This window comes from Herpailurus yagouaroundi, unplaced genomic scaffold (assembly GCF_014898765.1).
Source record: "Herpailurus yagouaroundi ecotype Mexico unplaced genomic scaffold, PumYag 29, whole genome shotgun sequence".
NCBI lineage: Eukaryota > Metazoa > Chordata > Mammalia > Carnivora > Felidae > Herpailurus > Herpailurus yagouaroundi.
In genome coordinates, this window is record NW_024412377.1 from 95,091,917 (window position 1) to 95,114,420 (window position 22,504).

A 22,504-nucleotide genomic window follows, 5' to 3' on the forward strand; every position below is an offset into this window, starting at 1 on the left:
AAAAAACCAACTCTTGGTTTTTTGAAAAAATAAACAAAATTGATAAACCTCTAGCCAGGCTTCTCAAAAAGAAAAGGGAGATGACCCAAATAGTTAAAATCATGAATTAAAATGGAATGATTACAACCAATCCCTCAGAAACACAAGCAATTATCAGGGAATACTATGAAAAATGATATGCCAACAAACTGGACAACCTGGAAGAAATGGACAAGTTCCTAAATACTCAAACACTTCCAAAACTCAATCAGGAGGAAATAGAAAGGTTGAACAGACCCATAACCAGCGAAGAAATTGAATCAGTTATGAAGGGAGTTCTCTGTACATCTTGGATTGCAATGCCTTTTTCCTTCCCCAGATCAGGGAAGTTCTCAGCTATGATTTCTTCAAGTACACCTTCAGCACTTTTCCCTCTCTCTTCCTCCTCTGGAACACCAATTATGCATAGATTATTTCTCTTTAGTACATCACTTAGTTCCCTAATTTTCTCTTCATACTCCTGGATTTTTTTATCTCTTTCTCAGCTTCTTCTTTTTCCATAATTTTATCTTGTAGTTCACCTATTCTCTCCTCTGCCTCTTCAATCCGAGCTGTGGTCGTCTCCATTTTATTTTGCAGCTCATTAGTAGCATTTTTAGCTCCTCCTGACTATTCCTTAGTCCCTTGATCTCTATAGCAATAGATTCTCTGCTGTCTTTTATACTATTTTCAAGCCCAGCGATTAATTTTATGACTATTATTCTAAATTCACTTTCTGTTAATTTGTTTAAATAGTTTTTGATCAGTTCGTTAGCTGTTGTTATTTCCTGGAGGTTTTTTTGAGGGGACTTCTTCCGTTTTGTCATTGTGGATAGTCCCTGGAGTGTTGCAGGACTGCAGGGCACTTACCCTGTGCTGTTTTGAATAACTTGCGTTGGTGGGCAGGGCGGCAGTCAGACCCTATGTCTGCCCCCAGCTCACTGCTGGGGCCACAGTCAGACTGGTGTGTACCTTCTATTCTCCTCTCCTAGGGGTGGGATTCACTGTGGAGGGGCGTGGCCCGTCTGGGCTCCTTGCACACTGCCAGGCTTGTGGTGCTGGGGATCTGGCGTACTAGCTGGGGTGGATCGGAAAGGTGTACAGGGGCGGGATGGGCAGTCTCAGCATGCTTTTCCTTCGGAGATCTGCTTCGGGAGGGGCCCTGCAGCACGGGGAAGGAGTCAGACCCGCTGAAGGGATGGATCCGAAGAAGCACAGTGTTGGGTGTTTGCACGGTGTAAGCAAGTTCCCTAACAGTAACTGGTTCCCTTTGGGATTTTGGCTGGGGGGATGGGCAAGGGAGATGGAGCTGGCGAGCGCCTTTGTTCCCCACCAAGCTGAACTCTGTTGTCCGGGGCTCAACAACTCTCCCTCCCGTTGTCCTCCAGCCTTCCTGCTCTCCGAGCAGAGCTGTTAGCTTATAACCTTCCAGATGTTAAGTCCTGCTTGCTGTCCGAACACACTCCATCTGACCCCTCCGCTTTTGCAAGCCACACTCGGTGGGGGGGGGGGGGGGGGGCTGCTTTGCTGGCAGGCTGCCCCTCCACCCCGACTCCCTCCCGCGAGTACATGTAATGTGCACTGTCTCTCCACCCTTCCTTCCCTCTTCCATGGGCGTCTCGTCTACGCTTGACTCTGGAGAATCTGTTCTGCTAGTCTTCTGGTGGTTTTCTGGCTTATTTAGGCAGGTGTAGGTGGAACCTAAGTGATCCACAGGACGTGGTGAGCCCAGTGTCCTTCTCCGCCATCTTCCTCCTGATCTTTTTAAGTTTTTAAATTAACTTTGAGAGCACATGCATGAGAGAGAGCATGCACACGAGAGGGGGAGGAGCAGAGAGAGAGGGAGAGAGAATCCCAAGCAGATTCTGCACTCCATGCCACACTACACACAGGGCTCTATCTCATGACTGTGAGATAGTGACCTGAGCCAAAATCCAGAGTCAGATACCCAATTGAATGATCCACCCAGGCACCCCCTAGAATTTTTACTAAACAGTTTTTTAATACATGAGAATTTTGAGACCACACATGAGAATTTCCAATATATACAGATTTATAGAAATACATACCTTTAAAAAAATCTATTCTTGTTTTACAGGTCAGTAAATGAAAGGACAGAGAAGTTAAGTGACTGTCACACTGACAGTTTTATTACCTGACATGCACATGGATATGGCCTTATTTTTTTATTTCTTCAGTTGCAGTGTTGGTTTTCTCAGGAAGTTAAAAGCAGTACTGCTTTCTTTCAGAAGTGAGAGTGTCTGGGTGGCTCTAGTCAGTAGAGCGTCCAACTCCATTTCAGCACAGGTCATGATCCTAGGGTCATGGGATTGAGCCCTGCATCAGACTCCACACTGAGCATGGATCCTGCTTAAGATTCTCTCTCTATTCCTCTGCTCCTCTTCCTTGCTTATGCTCTCTCTTAAAAAAAAAATGGAAAAAAATTGTATCTGAAGGGTTTAATAAGAGAAACCCATTAATGGAAGTTGCTTGAGGTGGCTAAGCAATAGGGAATAGGAATAATATGATGTTTATATTCTCCCCTGAAAAAGCTTGAATCTTTTCTTTATTCTTTGCTTAAACATGAGTAAGAATAGTATTGGGAGGCTCCTGGGTAGCTCAGTCAGTTAAGCGTCCAACTTCGACTCAGGTCATGATCTCACAGTTCATGAGTTCGAGCCCCACGTTGGGCTCTGTGCTGACGGCTTGAAGCTTGGAGCCAGCTTCACATTCTGTGTCTCCCTCTCTCTCTCTGCCCCTCCCCCACTCACACTCTCTCTCTCAAAAATAAAATAAAACGGGCGCCTGGGTGGCGCAGTCGGTTAAGCGTCCGACTTCAGCCAGGTCACGATTTCCCGGTCCGTGAGTTCGAGCCCTGCGTCAGGCTCTGGGCTGATGGCTCAGAGCCTGGAGCCTGTTTCCGATTCTGTGTCTTCCTCTCTCTCTGCCCCTCCCCCGTTCATGCTCTGTCTCTCTCTGTCCCAAAAATAAATAAACGTTGAAAAAAAAAAATTTTTTTTAAATAAAATAAAATAAAATAAAACATAAAAAATTAAAAAATAAAGAATAACATTGGAAATATTAATCACAAAAGTAACGTGGCGTTCTGACTCAACTCTAACCCTCTTCTGGTGTACCTCTCAAGTTCAAGTTCCTAATCATGCTTTTTAGTGGTATGACATCAAGTGCTTCAAGTGAATACTTAAAGCTAAATTAGATGTAAGTGGTGAGATTTCCAGGCTCTCCTCTCTGAAATGAGTACTTACTTCTCTTCCTCTTATGTCTGAGGAAATGCTACCTGATTTGGGAGCTAGATGGTCCCTTCATAGGGAGCAGTGGGAGGTCTGTAGTTACGAATCCTATAAAATGGGGTAAGTGAGGAAGAAGCATTTTTTTAAATAGGAAATTTATTGTCAAATTGGTTTCCATACAATACCCAGTGCTCATCCCAACAGGTGCCTTCCTCAATGCCCATCACCCACTTTTCCCTCCCTCCCACCCCCATCAACCCTCAGTTTATTCTCAGTTTTTAAAAGTCTTTTATGGTTTGGCTCCCTCCCTCTCTTTTTTTTCCCTTTCCCTCCCCCATGGTCTTCTGTTAAGTTTCTCAGGATCCACATAAGAGTGAAAACATATGGTATCTGTCTTTCTCTCTATGACTTTTTACACTTAGCACAACACTCTCCAGTTCCATCCATGTTGCTACAAAAGGCCAGATTTCATTCTTTCTCATTGCCAAGTAGTGTTCTGTTGTATATATAAACCATAACTTCTTTATCCATTCATCAATTGATGGGCATTTAGGCTCTTTCCATAATTTGGCTATTGTTGAAAGTGCTGCTGTAAACATTGGGGTACAAGTGCCCCTATGCATCAGCACTCCTGTATCCCTTGGGTAAATTCCTAGCAGTGCTATTGCTGGGTCATAGGGTACATCTATTTTTAATTTTTTGAGGAAACTCCAGACTGGTTTCCAGAGTGGCTGCACCAGTTGGCATTCCCACTGACAGTGCAAGAGTGTTCCCTTTTCTCCATGTCCTCTCCAGCATCTATAGTCTCCTGATTTGTTTATTTTGGCCACTCTGAACTGGCGTGAGGTGATATCTGAGTGTGGTTTTGATTTGTATTTCCCTGATGAGGAGCGACATTGAGCATCTTTTCATGTGCCTGTTGGCCATCCGGATGTCTTCTTTGGAAAAGTGTCTATTCATGTCTTCTGCCATTTCTTCACTGGATTATTTGTTTTTTGGGTGTGGAGTTTGGTGAGTTCTTTATAGATTTTGGATACTAGCCCTTTGTCCGATATGTCATTTGCAAATATCTTTTCCCATTCCGTTGGTTGCCTTTTAGTTTTGTTGATTGTTTCCTTTTTTTTTTAAAATCTCTACTGTATGTCAGTACCTTCTTGAATGCTAGATACACAAAAACGACAGAGTCTACCCAATAGCCTTTGAGAGTAAGGCATGCAGATTCATAAACGACTCGTAAAGCGGTAAGTGAAGGAATTACACTGTAATTATTGTCAATAATTACACTGTAGTTAATTTTACACAATAATTTTTATTTACACAATAATGTAGTTAATATTACACAATAATTACACTGTAGTAAAGATTACAGATGAATTCATACTTTCTGGGAGATTTTAGAAAACTTCACAGTAGAATGTGTTGCAGAAAACTGGGGAGGAAGATAAGAGAGGTGATGGGAAGGAGTCAGTAAAAAAGCCCTAGTCAATTTAATCATTCTCTCCAGTAAGCTGAAATGCTTTGGTAAATGAGGGGTGTGCACATAGGGAGGGAGAAAAATTTAAGCTAATGCTTTAGAAAGGATGAAAGTGAACATAACTAAGTGATCAAAATGTGTAGTACAGATTTAATAACTACGTAAGAAATAATCTACCTTCAAGTCTCTGGGTAAAAAATCATAAATGACTTAGGATGAACTAATGTAAGAGCACCACATAGTAGGGAAAACATAGCCCTCCAAAAGGTTTGGCATAGAAAATAAATGGTCTTGGGAAAAAGGTCCTGCAAATATTTTAGGAAATATTTATGGACTAGGAATATGTATAAAATCATATTGTGTATATTCTGGAAGATGTGACCATACAATGGTGAGTTTTATGAAGACAAGTTGAGCAGTCCATACCTCCAGAAAAACAGTTAAGCCAGTAATACCCCAAGGCATAAGTGGAGGGCAAATGTGGAATTGTGTCCAGGTGTGCCCAAAGCAACTCAATATGGTTATCCCTCGCTAGTTTTCAAATAGAACATTAGCTATATTGGGCATATGTTGCCTTTAGATATCTAAACAATGTGTGTTGGAGCAGGAAAGCAAACCAGATAGTGGGACTTCTTTTAAACCAGATTTTACAGTCTTCAATCTCTAAGTGTTGCTGCTTTTCCTGTTATGGGGGATTTGTTTTAAAAACCTATTTAGGATAGTGGTGCTGGTTATGGAGCACTGTGAGTGTGCTTAGTACCACTTAATTGTACACTTAAAAATGGTTAGGGGCGCCTGGGTGGCGCAGTCGGTTAAGCGTCCGACTTCAGCCAGGTCACGATTTCCCGGTCCGTGAGTTCGAGCCCCGCGCCAGGCTCTGGGCTGATGGCTCGGAGCCTGGAGCCTGTTTCCGATTCTGTGTCTCCCTCTCTCTCTGCCCCTCCCCCGTTCATGCTCTGTCTTTCTCTGTTCCAAAAATAAATAAAAACGTTGAAAAAAAAATTTTTTTTTAAATGGTTAAAATGGTAAATTTTATGTATATTTTACCACAATTTACAAAATAGAAAAACTGATATTTACCCTTTAAAAGTAGTGTTTTCACTTTGATTCTCTTTAAGCTTGCTTTCACATCTTTCTTTTATTTGCTGTTTAAGAAGCTGTTCTTTAAGAATCAAGTTGTTACCTATGTATAATCTTCCTTTCTTATAAAAAATCAGTTATCAATTTGAATTTAGAAAGTAGTATTTGTGGAGAACAAAGCCCTTTTTGAAAATCCTATTTATTAAGCATTTTATGCTCTAAAGCTTCCCAGATAGTTATGAATGGTACTACTCATTATATACTAATACTTGTGCACAGTAATAGTTATTTACACTGGGGAAAAACTTAAGGGGAGCGTAACTAATATTACATTTTTCAGAACTGGATCCAGGATTTAAAATGTCTGGTCCCTTTCCTGTGCTCAGAGATACGGCAATGTCACCTTCCTGTGGTTGCCTGCTAATTCATTCTCTTATTTTTCAGGTACATGCTAAAGTACATTCATACCTGAAAAATATTCACCAGTCCTTCCCAGTTTAATATTCTGCTGAATCTCATAGTGGAGTCCTATTTGGAGGTGGTTGGGCTCCCTTCCCCATCCCCCACCTCTGACACACACATACTCATGATGTGTCTACTTCTAGAAAAGACAAAAACAGGGCCTTATTGGCTTGAAAGGTACTAGGAGCTTAAAAGAGAAAAAACAACTCATCAGTATAATGAGAAAATTTGGGATCTGAGAGAGAACAGTTGTTTAGTTTCTTTTAAAAGGCAGACATGATGGGGCGCCTGGGTGGCGCAGTCGGTTAAGCGTCCGACTTCAGCCAGGTCACGATCTCGCGGTCCGGGAGTTCGAGCCCCGCGTCGGGCTCTGGGCTGATGGCTCAGAGCCTGGAGCCTGTTTCCGATTCTGTGTCTCCCTCTCTCTCTGCCCCTCCCCCGTTCATGCTCTGTCTCTCTCTGTCCCAAAAGTAAATAAAACGTTGAAAAAAAAAATAAAATAAAAATAAAAGGCAGACATGATGGCAAAAGACAAATTGATCTGTTTTAATTAAGTTAAAGCATTAGATCATTTAAGTGAATGTTTAGTTGTGCCAGGGAGTGTGTTGAATATAATGTGTTACTTAAAACTTTTAGTAACTAAAACTTCTTACCTGTTTACAAGAGGAATGTGATAGCACTGTCAACCAAATTGTTGTGAAATGAATAAAATGCATAAAAGACCTTAAAACCAACTCTCTTTTACTCATTAAAGTCTTGTGGTGCTTCATTAATTTTAATGGTATAATCTGGTTCTGATTGAAGTGCACCGGAATGTAGTTAGTGCCTCATCAGTACTGATGAGTTCCCAGTAATTCAGGCTATGATGGCAAATTACATGTCTCTGTTTACATCTACTCCATGCATGTTTGCCCATGTCTTCAGCACAGCTTTTACATTCCAGGAGCCCAGTGTCTTCTTTTTGAACCTCACCTATGTTATTTAAAATAGATTTCTATTTTCAGAGATGCTTTTATACAACCGAGTTCTGTACAAATATTTTGTGGAGATGCTAAAACAAAACATTTCTTCCCCATATCTTCAGATTCAATATACAGATAGCCTATATGAGTCCAATGCCTTTTTGAAAAGTAAGGAGTCTGATGTATATGTTAAAAAGCAAATAACAGGATCAGTTCATTGCATTTCCACTGTAGCTCTAAGATTCATAAAAGTAAAAATTTTAATTCAAGTATAATTAGTCTACAGTATTATATTAGCTTCAGGTGTGCAACATGATTCAGTCATCCTATACATTTCTCAGTGCTCATCATAAGTATACTCTTAATCCCATTCACCTATTTCACCTGTTTCCTTCCCTACCCTACCTACTTCCCCTCTGGCAAGCACAAGTTCTATATTAAGAAACTGGTTTATTTCTTTTTTTTCTTTAATTCTATATATGAATGAAATCATGGAGCATTTGCCTTTCTGTGACTGATTGCATTTAACATTATACCCTCTAGATCCATCCATGTGGTCAAATAACAAGATTACATTCTTTTTAATGGCTGAGTAATACTCCATTGTATATATGTACCACATCTTCTTAAATCCTGCTCTTACAATTCCTTAGTTATAGCTCTCAAACTGATTTACTCATTGTCAAACATAAGTTACTCTTAAAGAAAGGATAGATAATTATGGTGCTACCTCTTTAATCTTTGACCTCTCTTGTGGGCATTTTTACAGCACTAGGATAAGTGACTCAATAAACATAGGGGTCCAAAGCAGGTAATCAAATGGTCTAATGCCATCCCTACCAGAGGAGGAAACAAGAGTACTGAGACGTAAGTAGCAACTGGGAAGGGCTTTCTTGTGATGTAAAAGGCCTATCCACCAGATGTGACCTTCCCTTTTCTAGATTCCATGATAACCATTCGCCTTCTCTTCACATAAGTTTTGTTGTTGTTATTGTTGTTCTTTTGTTTGTTTTTTGCAGAAAGGATAAAATATAGTTAATTTGGCTTCTTCTGAATCACCTGATTGTAGACTTGGAGTTCTTTGGTTTGTTCTTCCAGATGACTAGTCTCCATTATGTGCAGATTTTTCTAGCTTAATTCTCAGATGACTTTTTATTTACCTTTTTTTTTCTTGAGGGTGTTGAGCCTCCCTCATATATGCTTTGTATCTCAATTAAATTATAAGCCCATGTATAATTACCTACCTATATTAAATAATTTTGGTTGACCTTTGAATAGCATGGGTTTGAACTGCATGGATCCACTTACATGTAGATTTTTTTTTTAATTTTTTTTTTAACGTTTATTTATTTTTGAGACAGAGAGAGACAGAGCATGAATGGGGGAAGGGCAGAGAGAGAGGGAGACACAGAATCGGAAGCAGGCTCCAGGCTCTGAGCCATCAGCCCAGAGCCCGACGCGGGGCTCGAACTCCGGGACCGCGAGATCGTGACCTGAGCCGAAGTCGGACGCTTAACCGACTGAGCCACCCAGGCGCCCCACATGTAGATTTTTTTAGTAGAATATTATGAATGTATTTTCTCTTTAGGATATTCTTGACTTTTTTTTTAACTTTATTATAAGAATACGGTATATAGTACGTATAACATACAAAATCTGTGTTAATTGACTATGCTCTCTATAAGGCTTCTGGTCAACAGTAGGCTACTAGTTAAGTTTTAGGGAGTCAAAAGTTATACATAGATTTTTGACTGTGCAGGGGATCGGCACCCCTAACCCCCACATTGTGTAAGGGTCAACTGTATTTTTAATGTGGAGAGATGGTGATTACTTCATTTCTACCTTGATTATTGAATTAAATACAATAGATAGTCCATAATTTATACCAAAGTTTTATTCTATTATAATTAACAACAGCTACATATCTCTTCACATTAAAAAGTTAGACTTGATTCCATTTTAAATTTTAAAAAGTAGTTACGAAGTTTTTTTGACATTCAGAAATGAATAAGAAATTTATTTCTGGGTACAAGGAAGTGAGAAGTGGTCACGTTTGTGGAAGGGATAATCAGTCGTGACAGGAGAAGGAGGTACAGAGCTGCTTTTATACAAAGGGACGGGGAGAAATAGGTGTGGAATTCAGATGTCCACTTGGAGGTACTTGGAGTACCTCCTGTACTCCCTTGTATTGTTGTAACATTATAAAACAAGACCGATACAAAAAGGGTGCAATTGCCAAGCCTCAGGATTGAAGGTTTTGCTCACACAGAAGGAAAGCCCTAACGTCAGCCAAGGTGATAGTTGAAAATGAGGAAAATTTAGAATGGATAATGGATGCAGCTGAAGAGAAATACCAGTTGCAACAAGGGGGATTTAGTTCATACCACTAAACTGTCTTCTAAGATCTTCTGTAGGAAGTGAGATTCCTGGAAGCCACAGAGGAGCTTCTTCTAGAAGTAAGTGTATATGATACAAAGAGTAGATGGTAGTGGCCGTGAAAATGTATTACTGAGATTTTCTCTTGCAGGGGGCATAATTGACTGACAGCTCCAGGTACAGTCCCTCTGGATCAACCATAATGTTCGTACTGAGGCCATTGTTCTCATGGTCTGCTTGCAGCCCATAAATGAGCAAGGCCCATTCTTGCCTTAGGAGATGCATGACTCTTCTAACAGGTGTGAAGACCCCCATTGGCCTGCATGAAACTTTCCTGGACCTGTGTTGTAGTCTGGGACTTCCTTTTTTCTCTCTGTCTAGTGTCATGATTCAAACACATCTGCTTGTCCTGCTCCTTCCTACAAATAGCACTTTCATGTTGAATCCTGCCATGGCATCTGCTTTCCCTGCAGATCCATACACAGTTGAGGTTTAAGTCCTTTGAATTCTTCCTGATACTTGGTCAGCTTGTCCTATGGAATACTGAGAAAGGAATGTTGGGTATTTGTTTATTTCCTCTTTAAGTTTTGTCAGTTTGGGCTTCATGTATTTTGAAACTTACTAAATGGATACATATTTAGAATTTTTAAGTTTTCTTAATGGATTTGCATGTGTATAATTATAAAATGTCCTCCCTGTATCTTTTTACGACTTAAAACAAGGACCATTTTATTATCTTTTATGATTATTTGGGTTGCCTGGGCTTAGCTGAATGGTTTTTTTTATGTTTTGGAAATTTATCAGTTTTTTCGCATGCATCTGTAGTTTTTTGTTGTTATTTTCACTGAGTAGGATTCAGACTATTATTAAAATCAGCATTTTTAGGGGGTGCCTGGGTGGCTCAATCAGTTAAGTGACCAACTTTAGCTCAGGTCATGATCTCATGTTTTGTGGGTTTGAGCTCCGTGTTGGACTCTGTGCTGACAGCTCAGAGCCTGAAGCCTGCTTCAGATTCTGTTTCCTTTTTTCAGTCCCTTCCCTGCTCGCTTGCTCTCTCTCTCTTAAACATTTTTTAAAAATCAGCATTTTTGGGGCGCCTGGGTGGCGCAGTCGGTTAAGCGTACGACTTCAGCCAGGTCACGATCTCGCGGTCCGTGAGTTCGAGCCCCGCGTCAGGCTCTGGGCTGATGGCTCAGAGCCTGGAGCCTGTTTCCGATTCTGTGTCTCCCTCTCTCTCTGCCCCTCCCCCGTTCATGCTCTGTCTCTCTCTGTCCCAAAAATAAATAAAAACGTTGAAAAAAAAAATCAGCATTTTTGCATTTTCCAGTGTCTTCAGGGTATCAGTCTCCTGACTTACTATGTTTTTAAATTTTTAATTCCAGAAGAGTTAGTATATAGTGTTACATTCTTTTCAGGTATACAATCCGGTATACAATTCTATACATTACTCAGTATAGAACAATTCTATACATTACTCAGTGCTCATCAAGATAAGTGTACTCTTAATCCCCTTGATGTATTTCACTCATCCCCCTCACTCACCTCCCCTCTCATAACCGTCAGTTTGTTCTCTGTAGTTAAGTCTGTGTTTTGTTTTGGTTTTTTTTCTTTGTTTTGTTTCTTAAATTGTACATAAGAGTGAAATCATGTAGGATTTATCTTTCTCTGATTTCACTTAGCATTATGCTCTCTAGATCCATCTATTTTGTTGCAAATGGCAAGCTTTCATTCTTTTTTATGTCTGAGTAATATAATGTAGTATTTATATATCACGTCTTCTTTATCCATTCCTCTATCAGTGGACACTTGGGCTGCTTCCATAATTTGGCTATTGTAAATAATGCTGCAGTAAACAGAGAGGTGCATATGTCTTTTCAAATTAGTGTTTTTGTGTTCTTCAGATAAATACTCAGTAGTGAATTTACTTGATCATATGGTAATTCTATTTTTAATTTTTTGAGGAGCCTCCATTCTGTATTCCACAGTGGATACACCAGTTTGCATTCCCACCAACAGTGCAACAGGGTTTCTTTTTCTCCACACCCTTACTACAGTTGTTTTTTGTGTTTTTTATGTTAGCCATTCTCAGAGGTGAGAGGTGCTACCTCATTGTGGTTTTGATTTATATTCCCTGATGATGAGGAATGATGAGCATCTTTTCATGTGTCTGTTGACCATCTGTATATCTACTTTGGAGAAATGTCTGTTCAAATGCCTATTTTTCAATTGGATTATTTGTATTTTTGTGTTGAATTGTATTAAGTTCTTTATAGATTTTGAGTGCTAAACCTTTAGCAGATACATTATTGGCAAATATCTTCTCCCATTTGGTTGTTCATCTTTTAGTTTTGCTGATTCTTTCTTCTTCTGTGCAGAAACTTCTTATTTGATGTGGTCCCAGTAGTTTATTTTTGCTTTTGTTTCCTTTGCCTCAGAAGTGATGCCTAAAAAATGTTGCTATAGCCAATGTCAGAGAAACTGCCTGTGCTCTCTTCTAGGATTTTTATGGCTTCTGGTCTCACATTTATATCCTAAATTCATTTGGGGCTTATTTTTGTGTATAGTGTAAGTGGTCCAGTTTCATTCTTTTGCATGTAGCTGTCCAGTTTTCCCAACACCATTTGTTGAAGAGACTTTTTCCCAGTGCGTACTCTTGCCTCCTTAGTCAAAGAATAATCGACCTTATAATTGTGGGTTTATTTCTGGGCTCTGTGTTCTATGCTATTGATCTGTGTGTCTGTTTTTGTGCCAGTACCATGCTATTTTGATTACTGCAGCTTTATAGTTTATCTTGAAATCTGAGTTTGTAATGCCTCCAGTTTTATTATTCTTTTTCAAGATTGCTTTGGCCATTTGGGGTTTTTTTTGTGGTTCCATACAAATTTTAGGATTATACCAGCTCTGTGAAAAATGCTGTTGGTATTTTGATAAGGATTGAATGAAATCTGTAGATTGCTTTGGGTAGTATAGATACTTTAGCATTATTCTTCCGATCCATGAGCCTAGACTATCTTTCTATTTGTGTCATCTTCAATTTCTTTCATCAGTGACTTAAGAGTTTTCAGAGTATAGGTCTTTGACCTCCTTGGTTAAGTTGATTCCTAGGCATTTTATTATTGGGGGAGGGACAATTGTAAATGGGATTGTTTTCTTAATTTCTCTTTCGGCTGTGTCATTATTAGGGTATAGAAATGCAGTGGATTTCTGTATTTTGATTTTGTATCCTGCAACCTTATTGAATTCGTAGTAGTTTTTTCATGGAGTAATTAGAGTTTTCTATGTATAGTATCATGTCATCTGTGAATAATGACAGTTTGACTTCTTCCCTTCTAATTGGATGTTTTATTTCTTTTCCTTGACTGATTGCTGTGGCTAGGATTTCCAGTACTTTTTGAATAAAAGTGGTGAGAGTGGACATCTGGTCTTGTTCCTGATCATAAGGGGAAAACTCTGAGTTTCAAAAGGGATGAAAGACCTAAATGTGAGATGTGAAACCATAAAAATCCTAGAGGAGAATGCAGGCAATAAAGTCTGATGTTGGCTGTAGCAACTTCCTACTAGATAAATCTCTGGAGGCAAGGGAACAAAAGCAAAAATGAACTATTGGCACTTAAGATAAAAAACTTAAAAGGCAATCTTTGGAATGGGAGAAGATACTTGCAAATTACATATCTGATAAAGAGATAGTATCCAAAATGTACAAAAACTTATAAAATTCAACACCCCAAAAACAATCCAGTTAAAAAAAGGACAGAAGACATGAATAGACATTCCTCCAAATAAGACATACAGATGGCTAATGGATAAATGAAAAGATGCTCAACATCACTCACCATCAGGGAAATGTCAATCAAACGTACAATGAGATATCCCCTCATACCTGTCAGAATGGCTAAAATTAACAGCTCAGGAAGTAACATGTTGATGAGGATGCAGAGAAAGGGGAACCCTTTTACACTGTTGATGGGAATGCAAACTAGTAAAGTCACTCTGGAAAACAGTATGGAGGTTCCTCACAAAGTTAAAAGAACTATCCTATGATCTAGCAATTGCCCTACTAGGTATTTACCCAAAGGATACAAAAATACTGATTTGAAGTGATATATGCACCCCAATGTTGATAGCAGCATTATCAATAATAGTCAAACTATGGACAAAGCCCAAGTGTCCATCAGCTGATGAATGGATAAAGAAGTTGAGGTATATTGGGGCACCTGGGTAGCTCAGTTGGTTAAGCATCTTACTCTTGGTTTTGGCTCAGGTCATGATCTTATGGTTCATGAGCTCAAGCTCAACATCAGACTCCATGCTGGCAGTGCAAAGCCTGCTTGTGATTCTCTTTGCTCCTCTCTAGCCCCTCCCCCACTTGCTTTCTCCATCTTTCTCAAACTTAAAGTTGTTATATGTATACTGTATATATATGTATACATACATATGTAATATTGTGTGAAATATTACTCAGCCATCAAAAGAATGAAATACTGACGTTTGCAATGATGTGGATGGAGCTAGAGAATATCATACTAAGCAAAATAGGTCATTCAAAAACAAATACCATAAGATTTCAGTCACATGTGGAATTTAAGATATAAAACAGATGAACATGCAGGGGAAAAAGAGAGGCAAAACATAAAACAGACTCTTAACTATAGAGAATAAACTGAGGATTGCTGGAGGAGAGGTGGGCAGGGGGGTGGGTTAAATGGGTGGTAGGTATTTAAGGAGGGCACTTGTGATGAGTACTGGATGTTGTAAGTAAGTGATGGATCACTAAATTCTACACCTGAAACTAATATTGCAGTGTATGTTAACTAAATGGAATTTAAATAAAAACCTGAAAAAGAAAAAAATAAAAGTTTGGGAAAAATTTGCCCTCAGTCATATAGTCAATTAGTGGCAGAGCCTGAATTTAAAGCAAATCTTTTGACCTCAAAACAACGTCTTGTGGCTGCCTCCAAAACATGTTCTTGGGTGACTTTTGGCCTGAGAGAGAATAACCAATTCCCTTTGAGCCAACATACTTATGATGATGATGTGGCAGCACAGAAGTCAAGGAGAAGGACAACATTTCCCTTCCCCACGGAAGAGGGCCAGAATGATTTCTCAGCTGCCAAAGCTTATTCTTTCTGCATTCTGCTTCAGATACAAAGATCGTTTCAAATTAAGAAGGTCCTGTGATTCAGAACAATATTCTGTGCACATCATTGCTTCATGAATGTTGATTGAACTAGACCTTAGGAAATGGGAACTACTGGCATGCTATGACTACTTTGGCTGAAATATGACATTCAACTAGAATTTTATTAGTTACAAGTCTCTTTATCTCTTTCAGGAGACTCATATAAAACATCTTTTATTTGCACTATAATTTTGCCAATGTGCTTGTTTTGTGTGCCAGAAGTATAACTTAGCACAACTTCTGCAAACAGGATTATATCTATCAAATATTTGGCAATGCTTGAGGAGAAAGAATGTTCTCCTATCTAATTAAGATGCTGTTACATGATCTGAAAATTGTCTGAGGAGCAGTCACCGAAGGATATTTAATGAATATGGAGATTTCAACAAAAATTGAGATGCCAGATTGAGCATTAGGAATTCATTGTAGACATGGGTATTAAATGCATGTCTTTAGATATGAATATCTTGTTCTTAAAAAGGAAAGTTACAGATGAATAATTCCTGGAAATACAATAAAGCTCAAATAGCCTTATAAATCAAGAATTTCAAATGTAGGTAAGATAATTAAAGTCTGTGGGCAAACTAATATTCAATGCAAATGTGGTTTTGATATTGATGAGTAGAATTAGTGGCAAAGGTGACAAATGAATTCAGTAAAAATACAACAAAAAGGAAGAGATACTCGCCATACATTCTGTGCTGTTAATTCTTCCTGCTAATTATGCTGTTGAGGATGATGTAATACAGATTTCAGAAATTTGGTTTTTTTCCCCTGTGACTATGTTTCCATTACTGTACTTCTCATGTTGTTTTTTTTTTAATTTTATAACGGGAAGTTTGTAAGTCTTAATCCACATCACTTATTTCAGTGATTCCACACGCACATTCTCACCTCTCCTCTGGCAAACAATAGTTTCTTTTCTGTATTTATGGATCTGTTAGTTTTTTATTCTTTTGTGTTTGTCATTCCACATATAAGTGAAATCATGTGGTATTTGCTTGTTCTCTAACTTACTTCACTTAGCAAAATACTCTGTAGGTGCATCCATGCTGTTGCAAAGGGCAAGATCTCATTCTTTTTTATGGTTGAGTAATATTCTGTTGTGTGCATAGATGAGCTCTTCTTAATCTGTTCAACTTCTCAGTGGACACTTACACTGTTGCTACATCATGTCTCTTGTAAATATTGCTGCAGTAAACATAGGGGTGAATATATCTTTTCAAATTTGTGTTTTTGTTTTCTTTGGGTAAATAGCCAGTAGTGGAATTCTTAGATTTTATGGTGTTTACATTTTTAATGTTTTCAGGAACCTCCATAGTTTTCCACAGTGGCTATACCCATTTACATTGCTACCAACAGTGCACAAGGGCTCCTTTTCTTCCACATCCTCACCAACACTTGTCATTTCTTGTCTTTGTGATTCTGGTCATTATGACAGGTATGAGGTGCTATCTCATTATGATTTTGGTTTGCATTTCCTTGATGATAGTGATGTGGAGCATATTTTCATGTATCTGGCCATTTGTATGTCTTCTTGGGGCAAAATATCTATTCAGGTGCTCTGCCCATCTTTTCATGTGATGATTTGTTGTTTCTTTAATTGTGTGAGTATTTTGCTATTTTGGAAATGAACCCCTTATTGGAAATACCACTTGTACATATTCTCTCCCATTTGGTAGGTTGTCTTTTTGTTCTATTGGTGGTTTCCTTTACTGTGTAAAAGCTTGTTATTTTGTGGTGGTCCCAATGGCTTATTACTGCTTTTGTTTTACTTGCCTGAGGAGACCTATCCATAGATCTACTGCTGAGGCCAGTGTCCAAGGATTGACTGCCTAGATTTTCTCTTAGGAGTTTTATGGTTCCATGCCTCACATTTGGGTCTTTAATCCATCTTGAGTTTATTTTTGCATATGGCATAATAAAGTGGTACAGTTTCATTCTTTTGCATCTAGCAGTCCAATTTTCCCAGCACTATTTATTGACTGTCTTTCCCCCATTATATACTCTTGTCTCCTTTGCCTGTACATTTACTGATCACAGGATCATGGATTCATTTCTGAGCATTCTGTCTTGTTCCATGGACCTATGTGTCTCTTTTTCTGCTGGCATCATAGTGTTATGATGACTATAGCCTTGCAGTACATCTTGAAATCTGCAACTGTGATACCTCCAGCTTTGTTTTTCTCTCTCACGGCTGCCTTGGATGTTCAAGGTCTTTGTCAGCTTCGTGGAAATTTGGAGATTATTCATTCTAGTTTGGTGGAAAATACTAGTAGTGTTTTGATAGGTATTGCATTGAATCTGTAGGTTGTTTGAGCAGCCCAGACATTCCAATGATATTCATTCTTCCAATTCATGAGCATGTTATATCTTTCCATTTGTGTAATCTTCAAATTTCTTTGATTAGTATCTTCCAGTTCTCAGAGTATAGATCTTTCACCTCCTTGGTTAAATTTATTCCAGTGTATGTTCTTTTTGGGTGCAGTTGTAAAAGGGATTGTTCTTAATTTCTCTCTCTGCTATTTCATTATTGGTGTGTAGAAATGCAACTGATTTCTGTATATTAATTTTGTATTCTGCAACTTTACTGATTTCACATATTATACTTTCTTCCTGTTTTTTGTTTTTTTTTTTGATGGGAACTTTTGGGTTTTGTATGTATAGTATCATATCACCTGCAAGTAGTGACAGTTTTACCTGTTCATTACCACTTTAGATGCCTTTTATTTCTTTCCTTGTCTGACTGCTGTGGCTAGGATGTCCAGTACTATGGTGAATAAAAGTAGTGAGAGTGGGCATGCTCATCGTGTTCCTAATCTTAGAGGAAAAACTTTCCATTTTTCACCTATTAAGTAGTATGCAGTTAGCTGTGAGTTGTTCATATAAGGCCTTTATTATATTGATGTCTGTTTCTCCTGAACCCACTCTGGTGAGAATTTGTATCATGAATGGATAGTATATTTTGTCAAATGCTTCTTCCACATCTATTGAGATGATTATATGGTTTTTATCCTTCCTCTTATTAATGTGGTATAGCTCATTGATTTGTGGATATTGAATCACTGTGCATCCCAGAAATAACTCCCACTTGATCATGATGAATGATCCTTTTCATGTATTGTTGAATTTAATTTGCTCATGTTTGTCCAGGGAGTTTTGCCTGTATTCATCATGGATGTTGGCCTGTGGTTTTTCTATCTTGTGTCTTTGGTGTTGGTATCAGGCTAATGCTGATGTTGTGGAATGAATTTCACTTTTCCTTCCTCTTTGGGTTTTGGGAATAGTTTGAGAAAAATAGGTATTAACTCTTCTGTAAATGTTGTGGTGTAGGTTTAGATCACAATGGTTGCTTCCTTTTTATATCAGTATCCCTATATTTTTATGCCAGTGCTTGCTTTTCAGCTCTTATTCCAAAAAAAAAAAAAAAAAAAAAGAAAAGGAATAATGTTGGCATATGCCCCTGTTGTTGGGTCTCTTCAACTCCTGTATGCTTATGTTTCTCTTTAGCTATATGTATTTGCCTTCATCTACCTATTTTCATGTAAGTCCTTTCAGAAGAGGGATGTTGATGTCTGTTGGTTTGCCCAAAGGACGGTTTAAGGGATATTCAGAGATAAGTTATCATAATAATACAATATTGGTTCTTAAGTTATTATGCCTTCTTCTACAAACCCCTTACATTGTACATGCAATGTGATGAGCACTTCTAAATGCACTTCCCAATGATCACTGTTCTGCTCCCAGCAGCCCTATGAGGTGTTCATGATCATTGTGCTCATTTTATACAAAGGAAACTGAGGAATGCAGAAACTAAATCATTTGATGTCATATGGTGGGAAAGTTGGGACTTAGGCCTAGTCAGTCTGGCTGTAGAGTCAACATGCTTGGCCAGGATACCTCTGTTCTCTACCCTTTATCTTTCTGCCCCTAGAATGCTCATTACTACGTGAAGTTCTGATCTCTTATCTGTCTACAGGCCTTGGTTGGCAGAACAGCCCTCTACCCCATCCCATTCATAATATCCTCAATTATATTGGGTCCAGTTTCCTTGTCTAAATTTTTACCACATACCAATTTGCCATTCATAAATTAATGTGGTGCTTGTAAGCACTAGCATGAGCACATTGTTTTTTTTACTCTAGCATCTGCAGTGTCACCTACAGAATGTAGAATTTGATCTCATTCCTGTCATTGAAGTTAACAATTTTTAATGTTGTGGTACAATTTCTTAACTTGCTACCGAGTTCTCAACTCTTCTGTCATGCCACTTCATGTTTCTGACATCACTTCATGAATGTAAAAGCATAACAAGATTTGAAATGAGGCCATTCAGGCTTAGGGAATAATCCTCGATTTGGATTTGGTGACCTCAATCTTCCCTAATATTTTTACCCTTCTTCCACCTCAGGACCAACCAAAGGAAGACATATATGCTTTTCAAACCAGTTCTGTTGGATACCCCATTTCCATGTATTCTGCCTTCAGTTTCTCCAGTGCCTACAACCCCAATCAGGGTATATCTGAAACTTTCCCATATTTGTCACCAGAATGCTTTTATATGCTTATCTTGAATTTGTCAGCAACTTAGTGATTGTGGCTGACTCCTTTTCTGTAGCCATCCCTAAGTAACCTCTGTTTGTCTTCATTTGTGTAGTTATAATTATTTCCACACTCTCAAGAAAATGAATTTCTTCTTGTTCTAGTTGCCAGAAACATGATTGGGAAATGAGGAATTACTCTACCAATGTTGTCCATAAAGTTTTGTTACAGTGCTGATATTGTAGCATCTAGATGAATGGAGGGTTTTTAGCTTGGTGTGTAAGTGGTCTTAGAAATATGTTTTATCAGTGCCTTAAAACACTTTTGCCTGCTGCTACTTGTAATTTCATGCATTTGCCTTTCTTAGGATTTTAAAAAATCGGGGAAACTAAACATATTAAGGAGAGTTTTATTGTAAAGATAGGACATACAATGTTACATTTTTGCAAGTCTATAAAAACTCTCAGAGTAAAATACCTTCATGTCTGTCATACCAGCAGACAGATTATTTACAGTTTGGAAAAGAGAAAGTTCACTTTCTGCCAAACTGAGGCAGAGGCGGTGGGACCTTAATATCTTGGCCTCTCTCCAACTTCTTTTCACAATCCACCAGATAGTTGACTCCATCGATGACTATCTGAACAAGCTCAACCTTTGATAGTGAAAAAGACAAATGATTAATTTGCATAGAAGACACATGCAAGGCATTAATTAATAAGAATACTGGGACAAATAAAATGCCATGTTAGATGGACTTGAGAGAAATAATCAGAAAGAAGAAATTGTTACTAAGTGTTGTAGAGGAGGGATATCTGATGGTCATTGCCAGAGATGAAGAGCAGAGATATTACAGGGCTACTCAGTCTTTTTTATTATTATTATTTCAAAGATGGAGTTACTACATTTGAGAACTCTTTAAATATATGAAAACCATTAATGTGCCTCTCAAACCCTTTTTTCCCCATCAGTCTCTGCTATGAGTTTATCTAAAAGTAAAATTACACTGACACCTTGTTTTGTTCTTTGACCTGGATCTCTCTTAAGACCTGCCGCTAAGCTGAGCACTCAGTAATCTGTAATTCAGATATTATTTACACAGTGGCTAGCTCTCTGAAAAATTGTTTAAAATCAAATGTTTGGCAATTAAATCATGTTTTCACTGTATCAGGTAAGTTTGCTTTTTTTGAAAAATTTTTTTCAATGTTTATTTTTGAGAGAGACAGAGACAGAATACGAGTGGATTAGGGGCAGAGAGAGGGAGACACAGAATCTGAAGCAGGCTCCAGGCTCCAAGTTGTCAGCACAGAACCCTACACGGGGCTTGAACTCATGAGCTGTGAGATCATGACCTGAACTGAAGTCAGACACTCAACTGACTGAGCCACCCAGGCGCCCCAAGATAAGTTTGCTTCTTAAAGGAAAGTTTGTAAGTTATATTATGATAAACTTTTAAAAATTCCTGGTTTTTATAAATTTTTGTTTTGAGAGAGAGAGAGTGTGTGTGTGAGCAGGGGAAGGGCAGAGAGAGAGGGAGACAGAGGACTGGAAGCAGGCTCTGCGCTGACAGCAGCAAGTCCTATGTGGGGCTCAAACTCGCAAATGGTAAGATCATGACCTGAACTGAAGTTGGATCCTTAATTGACTAATCAATCGGTGCCCACCCCACCCCCTTTTTATAATTCCTGCTTTAAAACAAAGTTAGAACTTTGATTCACAAATACTAGTTTTTATTAAATTCGAGCACATCTACCTATGAATTTCTTTTTCCTGTGATCCTCTACCTAATCAATTGTACTGTTCCTAAAGAAATGCAAACTCTGGGGCGCCTGGGTGGCTCAGTTGGTTGAGCCTTCGACTTCGGCTCAGGTCATGATCTCACGGTCTGTGAGTTCGAGCCCCGGGTCGGGCTCTGTGCTGACAGCTCGGGACCTGGAGCCTGCTTCTGCTTCTGTGTCTCCCTCTCTCTCTGCCCCTCCCCCATTCATGCTCTGTCTCTGTCTCAAAAATAAATAAACATTAAAAAAACCTTTTTTTAAAGAAATGCAAACTCTGATAGTATGCAATTACTTAATTCCAGACAGCATTAAAATGCTTGATAAGAACTCAAGAATGAACAGCAAGGATGGAAGGGATTATTGTTACAGCTGAACATACCTTAGGTAGGATTGACTGTAGTCCCTTCCCCACTCCTTTTCATGCATAAGGAAACTGAGCCCCAAAAGAGGATTCAGTCAGAAAACTAGTGTTTCAATGACTAGTTTCAATGACAATATTTTTTTTACTTATCTCATTGACCTATCTTGGTGTTTTTGAGGGTTTGTAATGAGATGATTCTCTCGTTGACTGCCATGAGGACTCCATCTTGATACAAATCTTCTTTGGTCTTAAGGTCCCTTCATCTTTAACCTAGGAATTCTTTTCTTAAAATTATATCCTAACTAATAATCAGAGTTGTGATTAGAGTTATGTATAGATACGGTTATAGAATTATGTATAGATATGGTCAAATATCAAAAAATCAGATTAAAAAGATAATGGAGTGTCTTTACTGTCACTAAAAATGTTTTTAAATACTTATTATAAGAAAATGCTCATGATGGAACAGTTATAGTAACAAATATATGACTAAATTTTGTTTTTAAAAGAGGTGTTTGAATAACTGCAAAAAAAAAAAAAAAAAAATAGAAGGTATGCTTTGTGCTTGGAGAGCCCCAGGGCAGCCCCAACACAGAGTGCCTTGGGAACCCCAGCCCATCCCAGCCACAGCTGCAGCCATCCAGTCGCCAGGCACACACACAGTCTACATATGGGAAAACTATACATAAGACCATTCTTTCAAATTTAGAAGTAGCTGTTCCACCCAATTCAGAGAAATAAAAAGTCAAAAAAATTGGGAGACAGAAGAATATACTCCAAACAAAAGTACAAGATAAAACCTCAGAAAACTGAACTAAATGAAACAGATAACCAATCAACCTGATCAAGAGTTCAAAATAATGATCATAAAGATGCTCACTAGATTGGAGAGGAGGGTAGATGAACTCAACTTCAAGAAAGAGAAAATCTAAAGAAGAACCAGAATTGAAGAATGCAATAAATAAAAAATATATTAGGTGGAATCAACAGATTAGAGGATACAGAAGAACAGATAAGCAGTCTG

General features: G+C 38.5%; 1 protein-coding gene and 1 long non-coding RNA gene across 3 annotated transcripts in view; one reads left to right on the forward strand and one right to left on the reverse strand.

The window, feature by feature from the left end:
- Positions 1-22,504, forward strand: part of LOC121013782 (uncharacterized) — a 51,679-nt gene that overhangs the window by 13,370 nt on the left and 15,805 nt on the right. The window lies entirely within an intron of this gene.
- Positions 19,738-22,504, reverse strand: part of CKMT2 (creatine kinase, mitochondrial 2) — a 37,239-nt gene continuing 34,472 nt past the window's right edge. Inside the window, exon 10 of the mRNA XM_040449574.1 lies at positions 19,738-19,996. Within this exon, the coding sequence (XP_040305508.1) occupies positions 19,877-19,996 (120 nt within the window). The 3' untranslated portion in view covers positions 19,738-19,876. The remainder of the gene's footprint in view (positions 19,997-22,504) is intronic.